General features: G+C 42.3%; 1 protein-coding gene across 6 annotated transcripts in view; it reads left to right on the forward strand.

The window, feature by feature from the left end:
• Positions 1 to 19,183, forward strand: part of DGKI (diacylglycerol kinase iota) — a 228,521-nt gene that overhangs the window by 203,454 nt on the left and 5,884 nt on the right. For all 6 annotated transcript variants that reach the window (XM_056341498.1, XM_056341499.1, XM_056341500.1 and 3 more), the window contains 4 exons: positions 6,475 to 6,512; positions 8,076 to 8,196; positions 15,731 to 15,767; positions 17,621 to 17,720. In XM_056341498.1, coding sequence (XP_056197473.1) covers positions 6,475 to 6,512; positions 8,076 to 8,196; positions 15,731 to 15,767; positions 17,621 to 17,720 — 296 coding nt within the window. The remainder of the gene's footprint in view (positions 1 to 6,474; positions 6,513 to 8,075; positions 8,197 to 15,730; positions 15,768 to 17,620; positions 17,721 to 19,183) is intronic.

Below are 19,183 nucleotides of genomic sequence, written 5' to 3' on the forward strand. Positions count from 1 at the left end.
CCTCAACTCGCAAGGCTTAACTTCTGTTTACTTTTTTTTCATGGTCTTCAGTAGTTTCTTCTAGTATTTGCAGGTGCAAACACATGAAGAAACATTTAATTGCTCCTTCCACCCATCTTAGCTTCAAAGAGAAAAGTTTAAGCATTGTCAGCTTTGGTGAGACTTGAGATTGTCTGTAGATCAAAGATCTGTGAGCTCACAGTCATTCCAACAGAGCATTATTAATTTTGTAATTTAATTTCTCAATGACGTAGACAGTTTGGCATATATATTTTAAAGGGTTTTGTTCCCCTGTAACTTTAAAAGCAAGTTAAATATTGGGAAGAGGTGAAGAGTCTGTAAAAGCTCAGAGGCAGAGATCTACAACCTTCCTTCACCATGTGTCCCTAAAACTTCTCTATGGGACTGGTAGACCCTTCAGAAATGTCAAGTGTAGCACTGCTCTGTATCTTAGGTACTTGTTTTTCATAGTCATCTTGGAAGGAAAGTAGTCCACAAACCAATTCTCCATGGTGTCCTCCACCCTTTTCATCATTGATTGAAGGTCATGGCTAGTGTAGAAAAAAGTCAGTTCTGAACATTTCTGGGTAAGTTATGTTCGTGTCAGTTTTTCATATTAGATATGATCTTTACTAGATTATACAAAGCTATTACAAGCAAATGGTTGTTTACAGAGAAAATAATGTACTTCTGAATGATAATCTATATGGACTTCATACTTGACAGCATAGCTGTTTGAGTGATTGAAATAGAAGTTATTATTGATTTCTATTAAACGAGTGGGAAATTAAGAACGAGGGCTTGTTTTATCTTTTCTGTAATGCTGATCCTTAACAGCTCAGAAGATTCCAGCTGTGTAAAAGCCCTCTTCTAAAGGGTCAGCTTTTAACTTCTCAACCTGTAAAACAGTAATTACTTTAAATTTCTGACTTAATTTCACAACTTCTGCAACAGCAATGAAGAGCTGGAAATGTTCTGGAATCTAATGGTAGGCCAAGTTAAATTTAATGACTCTCAAGAAATTTGATGATGTGACCTTCTGCTGCAGTTTATTCTTCATTATCAGCTCAGCAAGGTTTGCGTGAGGCAGTATTTCATGAAGTGTTCCTTAAGAGTTCCCCTGAGCAAATCTAGCAGGAGATGGTGGTGGACACTGAGGCTCAAATTCAGGGGGGGTCCACACCAAAGCTCTAATGTCTAATTTTATTTTTTTTTTTTATTAGCTGCCTCTAACCAGTAAGAAAGATCCAGCACTGAAATGTGGATGGTGTATCAATTCCAAGTACTGAATTGCTGTGTTAAGCTGTGTCTTAGAAAGGGCTGGGCAGTTGTAGAAACTGCCCGATAAATCAGGTTTCTACAAGATCCTGATCTACAAGATCATCAGCTGCCTTATTGTCTCTTTTGAAAGAGCTACAGATTTTATGAGCCCTAATTTTGTTGGAGTTATGGTAGTTGAATTCTGCCATAATTTCCCATGTGCTTAACTGTTGTCATACTCTGATCAGATGCATTGTTAGCCTTATATTTTTTAACCCAGGGTAAGATGTATTATTGCAAATAATACTTTGCTCTCACACTGCGTTCATAGATCTCAGATTGGCTGTATTTAAATCATGGATGTGACAACTCCTTTTGTGGTACTTATACTTTAAAACATAGTTTTAAATAATTCTGCTCCCTCCAATGACAGTTCCTAGACCCTCACAAACGAATTGCCTGGAAATGGTGAAAACTTCAAAATAGCTGTACATTTTTATCAGTGTTCGCCGTGCCTTCGTTTGTCTAGCAGAACTGGGTGCAAAAATGGCGTGGAAAGGGTCAGATCAGGTGTGCAATCTGACCAGTAAAATCTAGAAGATATTTGTGGTTTATGAATATCTTTTGCTCCTATAAAAAGACACATTATTCATGTACCACTGACAGTGGCAGGCTGCAGAACGGTACTGTTCTTTGAGATTCTTGCCAGTGAAACCCAACTCCTCTGACTCCTCACTGACTCACTAATGATTATTTAACTAACTTACTAAATATCTTCCATTTCAACGTACCTTAAACAAAGAACCTTGTGATCCTGAGATGTTACTTACAAGGGTTTATGTGATTATTTTTTTTTTCTCCATGTTCTTTCTGAAACTGTTTTAGCAATAAAGTTCTGGCATGATAGTAGCCTGGTGCTGAGCCCTGCTTATGTCCTTGGTGTTAAGATGATCAGCAACATTGGGATCAGGAAGGAATTTTCCTGCAGGGCAGATGGGAAAGTGTAGTTGTTGGTTGAGGTTTTCTGTACTCGCGATGCTTCTGAGGATTTTCATTGCTTTTGAAGTGACCAAGATGGTGGTGACAACTTCTGCCCCTCTGCTGCTGTTTTCTTTTGATGTGTTGCAGTTGTGGGTCTGTCTTTGTTAGCTGTTACATTTATGAGGCATTCTCATGCTACACCTGTATGTTATTCAAAGACTTCCCAAAATTTCTGAGACCATGAGCATTGCTGGGTCTCAGGAGTATCACACCTTGGAAACCCTTAAAAGGAGGACCCCATCATTTTTGTCCTTGTTTGGTTGTCCTCGCAGGTGATAAGACATGTCTCCTGGCATCATGCCATTCTGAAGGATCCCCTCACTGTCTTAGTTTGGCTCTTAATTTAGGTACTTCAAATGGGAGTTAATTGTCCCTAGAACTTCTGTAATCTGTGGAGGGAAACGCACAACTGGAACTACTGCAGGCGTGCCAGGTTGCCTTCTGTAGAGGGTTATTTTCTCTTCTGACCATCCAGGTGGCCCTATGAGACCTCCTAGACACCTGGCAGCTTCTGAAGTTACTGGATACAAATACCTCACATCTTTGTTATCTGGGTCCCAGTGTTTAATGACTAGTTTTGCAGCTCTGTTTTAAAACTGCTAGTTTCACATGCAGGACCAGAGAGGAATTGTTATTTGGTAGGTTAATTTCAAGGCTGGGAAACAAAAAATGTTTATTGTAACTCAGTGACATTAATATGAAATAGTGGGCACTAACATAGAAATGATGAGTGACACATGCCACAGGAAAGGTATTGGTTTTAGCATGTGTGGGTGTATTAGTGGGTGTTTTCCCCCGTGTCTCAAGCTGCACTAGCTTGCAGCATTACCAGAATTCAATTAGCAACCTTTTAACATGGCATTTTTTCTGTTATTGCATTCTCTACCTGTAGCTATTCAAAATTTAATTTATAAGTCAAGTGTGTGGGGTTTTTGTTTGTTTGTTTGTTGGGTTTTTTTTTTTTTTGTGTGTGTGGTTTTTGTTTTGGTTTGGTTTTTAATGAGGTTTCTTTTGTAAGTTGGCCCACAGGGGTAGTTAGAACCACATCTCAAAATTCAGCCAGTGGAAACTGGTGATTAGCGGCTGTTAGATACATAGTCTGCATTTCTGGCTGTCCATATCCCAGCAGGTAATTGTTTCTGTCAAGATCCATCGGCCTGGGCAGTGATTGACACATTTGCTGGCAGTTCCAGCAGGGAGTTCAGTGATGGAGCAGGGGCTGTCTGCAGGGGTATACCAGTAGAGAGGGTTGAGCTTTGCTGAGAAGGCAGCCTGAGGAGTCCACCACCGTGGCAGGCTGAGTGCTTCCTTATTATATGGACAGAAGACTTCAGTCTCCAGTCTTGTCAAGCTGTCACATTTCATCAGTAATAAATCTGCTTGCTAAATAAATGAAAAAGGTAATAAAACATTTTTATTAGTCATGACAAATGCTTGTCTAAGGAGAAGTTGAGAAAATAATGACTTGATTTAAATATTTATTAAATCAAGTAATTTTTGAAGCATCTTTAAGACCTGAAGGTTTTTTATGATATGATAAAACTGTTGCATAATTCATGTTATATATTACACCAGTGGTGCAGTGTTGCTCAGAAGAAATAAAACCATTCTCACTTTAATGTTTTTAATTTTAAGCTAGCCTGGCATTGCATGTTAACAGCATTTTTGTCCAATTTCTCAGTCTGCTCTCTCTTGTCAGTGCCATCTGCTTGCTTGTTTTACCACCTCTTTAACAACCAGGTGATTTTTGCCATCTTCACTCTCCTCCTAAATATGCTCAGCAGTCCCGTTTGGGTTTATGGGGTTAGTGTGCTACGCAATATTTATATGTTTATGTAAATGTGTTCCCTATTTTAAAGAACTTTTCTCCGTTTTTGAATTATTTTACTGTAGTCTAATCCGCTTGTTATGCCAGCTGGTTTTGTTATTGGTAATGTATTCATTTATGCAATATGTTCTACTCTAGAAAAGCACTTAAAATTAAGTGTGCAGGTAGACTTGGTGAAAAGAATGTGATTAGCTCAAAGCTAAGCACCTGCCTAAATGCTTTGCTGGATTGGAGGCTTAGGAAGGAGAGGAAAAGATCTATCTAATTATGTTGAATGTGTCGTAGAACTTAATAGCCTTATCACCAGACCAACCTCTAGTTATGGGTACCCAATGTAGAAGATTTCTCACAGCTTGCTAGGCTTTTCTTTTCACTTTATAGTTTTCTAGATCTCTCTCCAGGCTTTTATGAGCTATAATCTTAAGTGTGCTTTGCATAAGAAAATGTGCCTCTGCATCTTAGGAGGTAACTTAAGGGAAGCCATGTCTTAAAATACTGGTAGAAGACAATGAAGAGTTGGCACCACCAGTTCATTTGATTTTTGCATGTGTGAGGAGAGCAAAATACCTATACAGGTCCACAATGCAGCAGCCCACAGAATAAATGTGGTGGTGAGACCAGGCCAGTGAAAGAAGAAAAGATAAAATTAATGACGCAAGGGCAAAATTCTGCTCTGCTATTAATTTGTGCTGAGCCAGTATTAGAACTATTGAAAAAAAAAAAACCCCAAAAAACCAACAAACCACAAACAAATGAAGGACATAAACCTCTGAAAATAAAACCTGAAGAAAAGATGTACATGTATTTTTCCAGTTCTAACTCTTACCTGCTGGCGTTTGTCTTTTTCCATTCCACGAATCTGTGTGCCCTTGCTCCCATAGATGTCAGGGGGATTTGCAGGACTTTAACTTACGGTCACTGTAAAATTGCCCTAAATGCAATGTTGTATGAATTACTGCTACTTCTGTCCCAGGACAGAATTTAGCTGGACTGGGTTTTTGCTTTTCCCACTGCTGCATGGCTGGGGCATGAGGCATTGCTGAGACCAGAAAGCCATGCACAACCCCAGGTGTTTTCAAAGAAAGGGACGTTTGTTGAGTCGCCTTTGCACACCTTTCCTCTTCTGCAGTGTTTAGCTTGGATGTGTTGTCATTTCAGAAGCTGTAACAAGCTCCTCGTGGAATTCAGTTTCCAGTGTGTTATTTTTTAGAGGCAAGGTTTTACTATGGTTTTCTTTCCCCCTTGTTCCTCCCTACATGAGCCTTTGGAATCTATCAAGGATGGCACTTGATTAAATGCTTAACTTGATTGCGTTGCCTAGACTTGAAGATAGAAATGGGCTTAGGCACTCTTGAAAAACTATGAACTGAGACAGGTGTTTAATGCTTTCTAAGATGCAAACCAAGTAAGTGCTTTCTCAGAAAGATTATTCATAATTGTTTTTACTACATATATCATGATAAGGACAAGGAAGATAAAAGGAGGAAATAGCTGCATAGCAGTAGATCTGTAACAACTTTTCCTGCATAACTGAGGTTACCTGCCACCACGGTGTTTTTAGCTGAATGCAGGCTATACACAGGGCAATCCCAGGCTTTTGCCTTCCTTTCTGCCTTCTTTATAATGGGCATGGGGCAGACAGTCGTGGGTATTGAGCAGTTCCTGGCTCTGTGCACAGCTCTGTCCTGCCTTGGTATGAGCCTTTGTTTGCTTTGCCTCTCTTTCTCTCTTTCTGTGTATATTTAAACTGCAAAGGCTAAAAAGGCAGGGACTGCCTCCTCCTGCTCTGTGTTTGACTCTGCCTGTCAAACCTGGGGAACTTGCTGCCCACTGGCATGTCAAAATGTTTTTGTAATACACATAATTATTAAGAAATTTCTCTTCTGCCACCTAACCATCTGCAGTGTATTTGAGGCTGTCTCACCACTCCACCATTGGTATGAAGAAGGCTGAGAACTCTGAGGATACTTTCAGGTTCTCTGTGTTTATGACATTGATGTCTTTAGTAATGACTCAGGTGCTGGAGACTTGGGCCCACCCTGTGAACCTTGCTGAAAGGTCCCTGAAGTGTCCCAAGGGAAAAATTCAGATAGAAGCATGCAGTTCCAGGGCAGCACTGGAAAATGCTGGCTTGATGTCCATACACCTTTCACGCAACATGGGCAGTCTTCTGCCTTTCCAATATGTGTCAGTGCAGGGTTCGCATTGATTTTGGTAGTATATGAAGAATGCAAGTGGACTGAGGTGTCAGTCTTAACTTGCATGTACTGTGAGCTATGTTCTCAGCCGTGAGGCTATATGCATAATGCTTTCTGCCTAACATTAGTTTTCTATTTGTCTTGCAGCACTTTTACAGGCAGTCATAGCTGGTGATCTGCTGAAGGTAAGTACAGAGCACCGAGTGTCCACTTTTTCACAGCTTTTTGCAGGTCTGATATACTGTAAATTTTATCACACCTCTGCTCAAAACATAAATAGGCTGCTGTAGGGACTGCTGGCAAGTGCCATTTTACAGTCTTTCCAGGAAACCCTGAATATTAGGGGAACACATCAGTCAGGTGAGGTGTGAAATTCAAGTGAATAGGATCTGGTGTTAGACAGCACCTTTCAGACCAGGATTCATAGCACAGTGCACAGACCAATGTGTCAGTTACTAACGGAAATTACTATACTGGCAAATGCAACGCTGAACAGCAGGGTAGTTCTGACACAACCTTACATAGTAAAGGATATTTTATGGCAGTGAGGTTGGTGGCCAAGCCCCTAGAGTTGCTAGAGCCTTCTTAACTTCTGCCTACACAACCACCAGACCAGGCAGAACAAACCTCAGCTTGTTGTTTTATTGTCTGATGGATGTCTCAAAATATGTGGTGTGTAGGTATCGTTAGTTATTTGGGAGGAAAAGGTACCCATACAAAAATGCTTTGTGTTGAAAGTCTGGAGTTCCATTTCTGACCGTTATTCAGGCAGTGTTTTTCAGTAGCCAAGTCAGGGTTTGAAAACATGCCCTCAAATTTGGATGACGACTGTGATTAATGATTGCAATTTTATCTGTGAGAAGCCAGCTTGGAGCCATTTGTAAAAATGACAGTACTGTTAGGCCAACTCTTTGCCTGCAGATGCCCCTTCTACACCTCTGCCCCTGTGCTTGTGGCTGCAGCATCTAGGGAGCATTCCTTCAACCAGCAGTCGTAAAAATGTCATCCCTTTTCTTCTGCTTGAAAACTTGCCTGAGTTTGCTTTGACAGAGAAACTTCTTGCCCTTTTTCAGATGTACTGCATCATAAATGATGCCTCACTGTCACAATCCTCTCCCTCTTTTCTGCAGTGATCTGCACTGAAAATCCTTCCCCCCCCCCCCCCCCCCCCTCTCCCCGCCTCAACTTTGCAGCATTTCTGAGACCTGGCTGGTTGCTGTTTGCCCATTCTTACCCTGCATAGTGCTTCCTCCTTCACCAGTCCCAGGTAGGGTGCAGAGAGTGAGGACGTGAATCTGGGGCAGCTGAACCCCAGCTCCCTGTGTATTTCCGAGCTGGAGTTTTCTGGTTTGGTCAGAAAGTGTTTGTCTTCTGTGCTGAGGAAAAATTAGAATTTTCAGTAGAGAAACCAGAATTTTCTGTCAAATAGATATATTTCAAAATATACCAACAGCTTCACCAGAAGCTGTTTGCAAGCCTGGCTAGCAAACAATAATTGATCACCAGTAAAGTAGCATTGTCTCATTTTTTGAGAAATCCAAACCACTCTTCTTAACCCATATAATTGTCAATACTTCTAGTTTCACATATTTTTCATTGGAGTCTAAAAGTTTACTTTAAAGTAGTATTTATTTTTATTTTATTCCATTTTTGTGTTGACCTCCTATGAAAATCAGTAAATAATTTACCTGCATATTTGTTTTTCTGCTCCTCCCATCTTATCTTTCCATGTGTTGTTTTTTTTTCAGTTCATAGAATGCTGTAAAAAAGGAGCCAATTTGTTAATCCAAGGACCTGATCACTGCTCCTTGTTGCACCATGCTGCCAAGACTGGGCACAGTGAGATTGTGAAATACATCCTGGAGCATGGTGAGTCACAGTGGGTACATCTGTGGACAGCTGTATGCCAGCCAAGTGTCAGTCAGGTAAAACCACACTGTGCAGCTGGAAGTGCCCTCACTTACCTGTGGTCACCCTCAGCAAAATGTCCACCTGCAGCATGTGTGAGCAGGATGTAGGAACATGGCAGTAATGGCAGTGATGGCTCCATGTAAAGGGAAAGTGTGGAAACCAAAATAAAGACAGCTTTTGAGGTGGATGGGTGTTTTCACAGTTGCATCAGATGGGGGCTGTGAAGAAACAGCGTGATGCTCTAGTTAGAACCTCTGGCATAGGAATCCTCTGAACTAATTTGTTTTTCAATCAGAACATATGTTGTAGAAAGCATCTAATCTCCATTACAACTTTACAGTGATGGAGAACCCATCCAACCATTGGTATTGTTTTAGTATATAGTAACACACTAGTTAGGAATCCCTGCATTTATTTCTAGACTGGATTTGCCTAGCCTTCCTTCCAATATTATCTCTCTGTTAGATTCAAGACCACTCGATAACAAAATGTTATGGTCTTCATTTTATATTTATATTTATAGGCTGTGATCATGCTATTTCCCTTTTTTCCTTTCAACTCTTTTTATCTTTGTCAGTAACAGGATTGCAGGCATGCTTACACAGGCTATGCAGCAATTTGTGTGTGTATGTACATTTGAGGCAGTCACATTTAGGAGTTTCTGCCTGTTGAACTACTGTAATCTTGTTCACTGGTTGCTGGAAAGTGGCATGGTAATATTGTCACTGCTTTACATGCAGAGCTGAAGTCCCAGTCATCAGCCTTCTGCACCCTAGGAAATGTTTTCTAGTCCTTTAAACATTCTTGTAACTCTTCTCTGATCCCTCTTCAGAATATTAATGGCTATTCTGACTTCTGGATGTCAAAATCAGCTTTGTTTCAGCAGCAGTGTTAGCACTAAACACAGGGGCTGCCTCTGGCAGTTGGAGTAAGTGTTAGCTAATGCTCAAAAGTTACTGCAGAAATTGTGCAGGGAGAGGAAGAAAGTGCAACTCTTAGGAAAGGAAGAAGCAATAATCCATTTGTTAACATTTGTGTTCGGGGGGGGGGGGGGGGAGATTTAGCTCGAGCTTGACTCCTAAGCTTAAGTCTTTACATACGGGTGTCAATCTATGGGTGTGAGTTCCTGTACTGTCAATAGAGATCTATGACTCAGTTCATTTGGTCATGTATGACAGAGGTACTACAGGAGACTTGTCCTCTCGCAGTGGAAGCGAGAGGAGGGCATTTTTAATAGCAGCAGACTTCTAGCATGATTAGCTCTAGGAGACCCTAGTCAAGGTAGTCATTGGAGCCCAGCAAGTGATTCAGCTGATGGGACGTCTGCATGGGTCTACAAGATAACATACAAGGCCTGCAAGGGACCCATGCTGGACTGGCAGCTGAAGCCCAAGCAGGCATCCCTGTCATTCCAAATGCATCCCAAGTTTTGCCCATAGGCATATCAAATGGCACAATATATCTGTGTGTGGGCAACTGAACTGTGCCCCAAATATCTCACTGAGGGGGGCTGAATTGCTCTTTTACTCTTTTATGTATAGAAAACTACATATGGATAGCTAAGTGCAGTTGACCTTTTATCCAAATATTGGCTAGTTTTCTCACTAGTCGTAAGAAGTCTTACCAGTGCTAACTACCTCCTATTTCGCTGCTCTGGATTATCTTATTAGTCAGAGTGCATATACCTGCCTCTGAATTCTGTAGACAGGCATAATTTCACTTAATTTTCTTACTGCCTCTGGTGTCTTCTTAATACTGCACGTGACCTGTGCCAATTCACTGTCATGGCTGCCTCTCTAGGATTTTTCTTATACACCTATACCTTAAGTTAGTCACAGTCTGACCCAGTTACTGTTACTTTGATGAAGATTTAAAATGAGATCATCTAAGCTGGTAAGGATACGAGGAGGGAAGCCATGGGAATTTTTGAAGTAAATGGAGAAATGTGAGGGATTACGGACTGTTAGACGAAGACAAACCAGAAGGTTGAGCAAATGTCAGCTCAGTTCCTCTCTCCCGGCTTTGTCCCTAAGGATGGCAGAAAGCTTTTGCAGCTTTCCAGACATATGTCCTCTGGGCTTCTCCAAATGCATTGTTTCTTTAACATTCTCTGGGGATCAGGGAGTACATAGGACAATGCTCTAATAGAGGCCTCCTCTCTTCTCCCACCAAGCAATTAATGAAACTCATTTCTACTCTGGGCACTTCTCAGTCACAAATGAGCTCTCTTGCTGAATGATCATCATCATCATCATCATCATCATCACTATGTCCTTCTTTTTCAGTTGCTTCTCTGGCATCTGGCACCTTTTCAACATTAATTATGGTATAAGACCCAATCCAATGCTACTAATAGCTGAGGCTTTCCCTGTATCTAGCTTCTCACCTCTGCTGATATCCACCCTTGATAAAAAAAGAGTCTTACTCCTGCTCTGGCAATTACCTCTGCCCAGGCACACTTCCTCTGTAGTTTGTCTCCTTCCCGTACATGTCTGGAGATAGTTAATATTAATAAGAGTTCCACTGTAAAATACCCTCCAGCATACAGCATAGAAAATGTATTATTAATCACACAGGGAAAATCTTCTGAATATCTTTAAAAAACAGTAACAACAGAAAAACAAGACAAGGCACAAACCACTGTACAAGGAATTTTAACTGCCTAGTTTGAAAATAGTGGGGTGAATCAAATGTGATATAGGAGTGGGGCCCATAGCACTGGGATTATGAAGCAGTGGGAAATGTAGTGATGCTGAGGCTGTCCTTTGTGGAGATGGCTTCATGCCATCAGGGTACATTAATATGGGAGGCTATTCTGTGATCTTGATGAGAATGATTTCAGATGGTAAGGGGAGGAAAATAACGCTTCTTAAATTAGAAAAAGCAGAGTTGAGTCACGCCAAGAGACTGCTGTGCAGTATCGCCAGATACTTAGCAGTGGACTAGCACAAGCCTGGAATAGCAGCTGAAGCACCGATGTAGGAGGTATCAGGATAACAGCTGCTTACTGCTGCAGGAACAGTTGTGTTGGCTGCTGTTGCTGAAAAACAGTTTATCCCCTGTGCAGGAAGGGCAGATACACAGACTTATCTGTTGTTCCAGGCTGCCTTCCCAAATCAGGGGTCTTTTCCTTCTAGTAGGAGGTTCACCTTTTAACATGTGTCTGTAGCCGGGCTAAGAAACACTTAGCTAGAAACTGAGGGCCAAACTCAGTAGGTATCAGAACAACATCTGTTTATTGCTGTAGTCAGCAACTGTCTCACACCCTAATGCATACACATTAGAAAAGACTTAACTGTTTACTCGCTTAACACAAACAGAATTAAGGAAAGCTTAAGAAGCTCCGCTGAAAAAAGACCTCCTAAATCATCATCTGTGTTTGGAATCAAACTTGGCTTGGAGTCTTTATCTGGCAGTTGTGACAATTTATAATTTATAACTGTTATATAAAACATTCTGTTTGCCTTCTCCTTGTCTTCCCCTCTTCTCTAGATGCTCAAATGACAAGCAAGAATTCTGTAATTCATCTAGGGTATTTTAATTTTAAACAGAAGAGAGGAAAGATATTTACAGTTGCCTTATGAGTTTGTGGTGGGAACTTCTAAGGGAACAGGCAGTCAGTAGAGCATCCCATCCTGAACATTTCTGTGACCTCAACCCTCAGCGTCCTTGCTCCATTAGATAGCATCCTCTGCTAAGAAAGATGATGCTTTCATTACTTTTAACACTGCAAAGTCAACAGTGAAAAGCCATTGGTGAGTTTGGATCTGCATCCTGACAAGATTCAGGAGTTCCAAAGAAGGCTTTTGGAAGGTGAATTTTGCCATGACAGAGATGTGTGTCATGGACAAAGTTGGAATAGTCATCAGAAGGCAACACTGAAGGAGAGTGAGTTTGCCTGACATTTGCTTGTGTGTCTAGATTTGCAGAATGTTTTAGGTTAGTGGATGTTTGTGAGGGGCCTAAGCAGAAAACAGCTTAGTTTTCCTGGAAGGCACAAGTTATAAAATAGTCTATTTTAATTTGTATGTCTAACAAATATTAGGTCAACATAGCTGAGAGACAGTTACGATGAAAGGTGTGCTCCCATAACCCAGCTAACCTCTATGTTACAGCGGAAATTCTGAGGTAAAAGTCACCAGCAGTAAAAACCAGACACAGTTAATCTTCACGTCAGGTGAAAATGAGGAGTGTGGGGTTGTGGAAAGGCTTGAAATAGTTCTGAATTTGCAGATTAATATTATTTTAAAAATACTCCCCCTTTGAAGGTAAAGGAACCAAATCCAGTTTTGTCCCTCAGATAACAACCTCAGTCAAGTTATTAAACAAAGAGGGTTTTGATAAGTAAGCACTCAGAAATGCTGATAATGTCCAGCATTACTGCTTAAAGTAAATACCTTTTTTCCCCCAGTTCTGTGAAGGACTGACAGGACAAGGGACTGGCAGGGGTTAATAGCTGTGGGTCTCCTGTGGGTAGGTGTAACCACATCCATTGGAGAGGGCAGGGTGTGCTGTGGGCCCAGAGGCTTTCAGACTGCATGGTGCTGTATATTTTGGAAATGCCTCTAAAATATGGTCATTTAGTCTCTCTCTTATGTTGTAGTGAGCTCAGCTAAAGGGCAGCTGGTTGGGAGCGTCTCCTTCCCTTCCCTCCTCCCACCCCCAGCACAGGCTGCTTTGCCTCCTGAAAAACTGGAAAGGGGCTTTGGCAGAGTGAAAGGGGGCAGAAGAAGAGAAGGAAAAATGTTAGTAATTCTACACAGACAGTCTATCGGAGATGTTAAGGGAAGAGAGTGATCTCAGCTGGGCTTCCCCTCAGTGTGTCATGCTTTTCAGCTCCTTTCATGCAAACTTCTCCCCCCTCATCCCCATCCTGCCGTTCTTTAGCCTCCCCCCCACCCCTCGCCCCAGTCTCTCTCTCTTTTCTCTCTCCGCACCCCCCCCCCCCCCCCCCCCATTTCTATCTTTTGTTTTTATTTCCCCTCCTGCTGTTTTCCTTGATAGAAATCTCACTCATGCATTTCCCTTCCGGATTTCTATTGGGTTATTTTGCCCTCTCTCTCTCTGCGCCTTGGTCCCCTTTTCTTTCTCTGCCTCTTGTCCCAGAGTAAAACAGCCGCCTCCCCGCTGGGTCAGGATGACAGTGCCGTTAGCTTTCCCAGTGCCAGCCCTTCCCACATCTGTGCAGCTTTTGTCCTGGGGCAGAGGGGGATTTGGAATGGTCGGTTGGCAGCGCCAGGGAGACTGATGTAAAAATGAGGTCCAAAAAAGAGGGGAAAAGGAATTAGGAGGAGGGCGTGAGATGGTTTAAGAGAAGCACAACTGAAAATAAAATAAAGAAGTAAAGGGCACAGCTCAGGCTGTGTGTGCGTTGGGACATTACAGCTTCAGAGACAGGCCAGAAAGAATGAAACAAATGAATCCTGGTACCATGTTGTGCTGCTAGTCAGTGAACCCCAGTGTGGCCCTTATGTATGACTGGGATGGAGTCGGAGGACTCCCGTGAAATGCTTTATTTTGGACAGTATCCAGGAGAGCACCTTTCGCACATAGGCAGGATGTACCTGGCACCTCCTCAGGTTTGTACTCACAAGCTACCCTCTCAGTCTTCAGCTCCTCTGTCCTACCCTTGCTATTTCTTCCTGCTCCAGAGCAGGAAGAGGAGCTTTCCTTCACCCTTGGCTTCCTATCCCTCCAGACCCTCTCTGCCCCAGCATCTCCTCCCTCTCAGGTCATATTCTCTAACTTTGCTCCATCCTAATGTTTTGACGCCTTTTCCCACTTACCAGGGCAAGTAACTCTATGTCCAATGCAGCCAGCCCAGTCACCTGTTCCACCTTTGCATCAGAACCTTCCTTGTCCCATCCATGAACAGAAATAAAAGTTTACCTGGCTGTATTTTTTCTAACACACTGCAGGCCATTCCTGGTTACCTATCACTGGGACGTGGCATTGCAGCAAGCCATGGGGAATTGCCTCTGATTTTGAGAGAACATGATTTTCTCCTAGGAGATGGAAACGAGTCTTTTTCTTCATCTGTGGGTTATTATTTTTATTTTTTATTTTTCAGGATTTAACTATGTTTCCTCTGAACAAGGGGCCCCACTTAGCTACCTGTACCCTCCTTCATGCTTAGGGGAGCTCAGGGGTCGTGAGTGATTCTTCTTTTTGTTAGGGAGGAGTGAAGAGGTAAATGCCAAGTGTGGAGGTGAGGATGTGTGGCAGCAGAGCCAGGGTACTGTCCATTAAAAGTTGACAGTGGCTAATGAGTTTGGAGAAATGTCATGGTAGGTGTGCAATGCCCTGTGCACCAGGGACTAAGCATGCTACTTTTTGACCACCTCTTTCTCATGATGACAGAAGATGAAGTAAAGGAGCTACCTGCAGGTCCAGGAGCTGAGGGAGCTTGTTGCCCCCTATGATACTGCATGTGTATGTTGTAAAAGCAGTGAGGGAGGACAGGCTGCTCTGATCCATTTTGACACACACTCCGAGTGAAAGAAGTGTAGAGAGGTTGTGTGGAGGCCTTTGTAAACAGGTAGTGTGAAATTCCTCAGTTTCAGGTGAGATTTGCTGTAAGCTCTTGAGGACTCTTGAATTTCAAAGTCAAAGTGTGCTGAAGAGAAATATTCATGCACAGGAAGGAAAATTCCTGTAAAGTTTCACTGTTCCTCTTGCTAACTGCCCTATACCATCTGGCACTACACTCCAGAGCAGTGGAGAGAAGAATAATAAGACAGACTGCAAAGGGAAAGGTTTTTCTTGTTTCAAATGCTATCCAGATCCTAGCCTTTCCGTATCACTGTAATTCAGTTCAGTGATGGAATTTGCTGCTATAAACATCTGCCTGTATTGAATATCAAGAACAAAAGAACATTAGCATAAATGCATTATTTTATCCCACTTAACAAAAATCTTTTCTGTTTGTCTTAATCTTACTTTCCTGATCATTGCTAACCAGTAGAGTACAGGATTTGCATATCAATATAAAGACTGCTGGGAATATTCCACCCTGATCTACATTCTGTATAAAGCTATTAAATGGAGTAACACAGGGATGTCATTCAGGACAGAATTTGGCTAATTTCAACTTCCTAATGACATTTTCCCTCTAGTACTAACAATAGATTTTAACTTGCAATATATAAGGGTTTCCAGTATATCAGCATTTTCAATGCACTGTATTTATGTGAACCACTTAATTGAGCAAGGTGAAGAGTGAGAAAATAAACTCCATGAATATTCATTCCCAGTATAATTTAGAGGCTGCTACTCCCTCGTGCTGACACTCCAGCAGTGACTGTGCATTCAGAATTTTGCAAGTGCAAGGGCTTGCACAAGCAAATATTACCTTGAAGTTTGGCGTATTTGTGCAAATTGAGCTTTCAGTTGGCTTCTTTTACATATTCTCACCAGGAATCTTCTCCTAGTAGTGGTACTCTTCTAGTCATGCAGACAAGTGCTATATGACATACCTGAATGTCTTTTGCAGGTCCATCTGAATTACTGGACATGACAGACAGTGAAACGTAAGTACAACCTACCCTGCCCTTTGCATTATGTGCATTAGCCTAGCAGATTTCTCTTGTTTTTCAAGTGCAAACTTTCAAATAAAAAGCTTGTATAATGGTGCAGCGTCTCAAAAACAAACAAGCAAAAAAAAGTCCCCCTAAACCCAAACAACCACCACCTCATACGTGGGCTTTCTGGCCTAAACCAAATGTTTCTTGAATTCCGTAAAGGGCTACCTCTCTATTGCTTCCCACGCCTCCTTAATCTTTCTAGAGGAATACAAGTCCTGCATTGTGCTTCAGCGTTTCTGGTATCTGCTTACTGACGGACCAACCTGAAGAGTAAATTCTAGAAGTCAGCAAATTACTTTTCTTGCTCTATACCTTTTCTTCAGTCCTTCCTTGATTGGTCTAGGGTACTGTGCCTTAGCTGTCCCGCGTGGCCGCAACCTGTGCAGCTGAAGATTTCTCTTAAGTTGTTAGAACCTAGATCACCTTGGTTGTTATTAATTAAAAAAGACTTTTCCAATTCCCAACTGCTCTATGCCTTGTTGTGTAATGAAGATGTTACAAAGAATATGTAAGGGACGCATGAATAATCCTGGAAAGTATATGGAATATATCTGGGAAGCAAAAGTCACCTTTTTCATAGAGGTTAAACCTACCATTCCTCACCCCACAGTGCCCTCCTCTGCTAACGGGCAACACCAGCAAGGGTTTGCACAAGGTGCTTGTGTTCAGTCCAGGAGTGATGGAGTTTGGATAGACTGCCGTTTTCTTTTCATCCAGTAGCCTAGCACAGCCACTGAAATAAAGTGGAGGTGAACATGGCTATGAGGGGTTCACTTTACAAAGGTCTCTCCACCACTAACCCTTGAAAAGGGAAGGTTCAAGCTGTAACTGGCAGCATGAATTTGTCTTTTGATCCTTAGGGGGAAATGAGCTAGTATGCCATTCTGAATCTAGTTCTTATGCAGTTGAGGCAGGTTCCGTTACAAGGTTGCCTATTCATATTTCAGCTTGCCCTGTCATGCACTGAGGCTGAAATCCCTTTATGCACTCTCAATTCCTGGGTAGGTAGGTGCAACAGTTGTCCTACTGCACATATTTCTTGTCATTTATTATTTTGGAGGTGAGGTAATGGCCCTATTTGTTGGACACTAGTATTAAGAACCTCTTTTCAACCCACTCAAAGCCTACGTTCCTCCTCTTCCTAGGCAAATCTAGATAGATTTCTTTAACCTCAGTACTCCAGTCCGTCTCAGAACCCTGTTACGCATAGCCCCAGTCTGAGTGAAGAGCTTTGCAATAAATCTGCTCCCACTACACAGCTTTCTCTTTTGAAAAGGTTCCTCGGTGGCTCACCGGTCCAGCAATGGAAGACAAACACACTGCTCTTGCTCTTACACATCCAAGAGAGCAGCATATCAGAACAAGGGCAGCAAGTGCACCAGTCATGGCTTTCATGGGCAAAATATTTCTAGGATGCATCCAAGAATGAGGTTGAGGAAAGAAATTGCAGGAGGAAATAAACACTGTTACTGTTCTGTCTGCTGTGAAATAACTTGGCCAGTTTGCAGCAGTTAGTAGAACTGGTGGTTGGGTGGGAATGTGACATTCAGTCCTTTGAATACATAAACCCTGTGCATGTTTCTTTCCCGCCCCTCAGAAGCTATTTGTGCATTGCAGGCTTTCCTACTGAGTCAAAGGATGTAGATGCTAAGGGAGAGAGTGCACAAGTCTATCTCTGCCAGCAAGAGGGAACCTCGCAGAAATGCAGCATCCTTCTCTCTCTGTCCTCTGCACCTCGTACTTTGTAAATGTACATTGGTGTGATGTGTCTCACTGCTGGTTTCTGTACTTTGGTCTAGGGGTGAGACAGCATTACATAAGGCAGCCTGCCAGCGCCATCGCACTGTCTGCCAGCTCCTGGTGGATGCGGGAGCCTCTCTGAGAAAGACGGACTCCAAGGTAACCCAGCCCCATCAACCAGTTATAAAATACTGCAGCCAAGTGAGACTGATCAGCATCCGTCCCTGCTGTTTGCATGATTGAGGCTTCCTCATGTGTGCCAAGAGCAGCTCTTTTTAAACAAGCTATTTTTATTTAGAAAACTGAATTGATTTAAACAAGTGCAAGAGACTTCAGTCCCCAACGTGGGTCATCTTCACCATAGTGAGAGCCTGGCCTCAAACTATTCGGTGCATTGGGTGTGAATGAGGCACCTCCATGGTGCGGCATTATCCTCCTCCTGTGTGGTCAACAGAGAGGCCTGTGGGCAAGGACCACCGGGAGGAGCCTTGGTTTGTGATTGCATGTGTCTGAGGCTTGATTGTTGTGGCTGACTTGCTTTGTGAGGATGGCTAATAATTTTCTTTTGCCCTTGCTTGCCCCTGTGCTCACTCATGTGACACTAACCACAACCCTTGTCCCAGTGTATGCTTGGCTGAGAAAGAAGTCTGGGCAAAATGAAACCCTAGGAATATTCTATCAATACAACAATCTGATCACTTAGGAACACGTTCCAGAAGCTGCCTCTCTGGTATTTCTGAGCGTAAGCATCCTGTGGTCAGCAGCTGAGAGGTAGAGCGTAAGCATCCTGTGGTCAGCAGCTGAGAGGTAGTTGGATCTCTGGGTTCCAGAGTCAGAAGCACCTTCACTGCAGCAAGACAGTTATGAACAATTCCTACCATGTATGGACTACGCTTGTATGGACTAGCCCATAAGGGGGAGACAGATTGTCTCTTTTTCAGATGAGAGTACTGTACATTGCAAAAAGATAATTTCTGCAACAGCTGAAATCCAGACAACAAGTGGCTTCTGACTTGTTAATCTCCATCTGCCCAGAAATCCAAGGAGCAGGAGTGGTTTCGTGGAGTTACATTAATGTGTTTCCAATAGGTTTTTCATAGTTTATGGTCAAGACTTGTGGTCCAATTTAACAGTACTTGTAAGGTAGCTCAGGTAACGGAGTAGCAAATTGATGCACTGAAAAATGTTTTGTATTTGAGATAGAATGAGACACATCCAACTTAGTTCAACTGTTGCGCATCTCTCTGCACATCCGTAGCAAAGTGTATAGTCTGTGAAGTGCACTCTCCAAGGGTTAGCTACAGTACTGTGCATCATATTCATTCACATAGGGATTGTAGCCCTTGGATGACAAATCAGTTCCTTCCAGCATGTGAGCCCTTCTATATGATGTATCAAATAGCAAGTCCTTGCAGAACTACATGATTTGTCTTAAACCACACAAGGACTTTGAAAATCTTTGGAATCTCATTACTTTGATAGAAAAAACTTGACTTAATGTCGACTTGTACAACAAATAAGTAAATTCTACAAATTTGCTTCTATCCTTCCTGTACTAATTTATTTGGGTTGTGCTTTCATTTGTTCTAAATATTTTAGCACAAGACTTTCCCTTCATGTTT

This window comes from Falco biarmicus, chromosome 5, assembly GCF_023638135.1.
Source record: "Falco biarmicus isolate bFalBia1 chromosome 5, bFalBia1.pri, whole genome shotgun sequence".
In the NCBI taxonomy this organism is placed as follows: domain Eukaryota; kingdom Metazoa; phylum Chordata; class Aves; order Falconiformes; family Falconidae; genus Falco; species Falco biarmicus.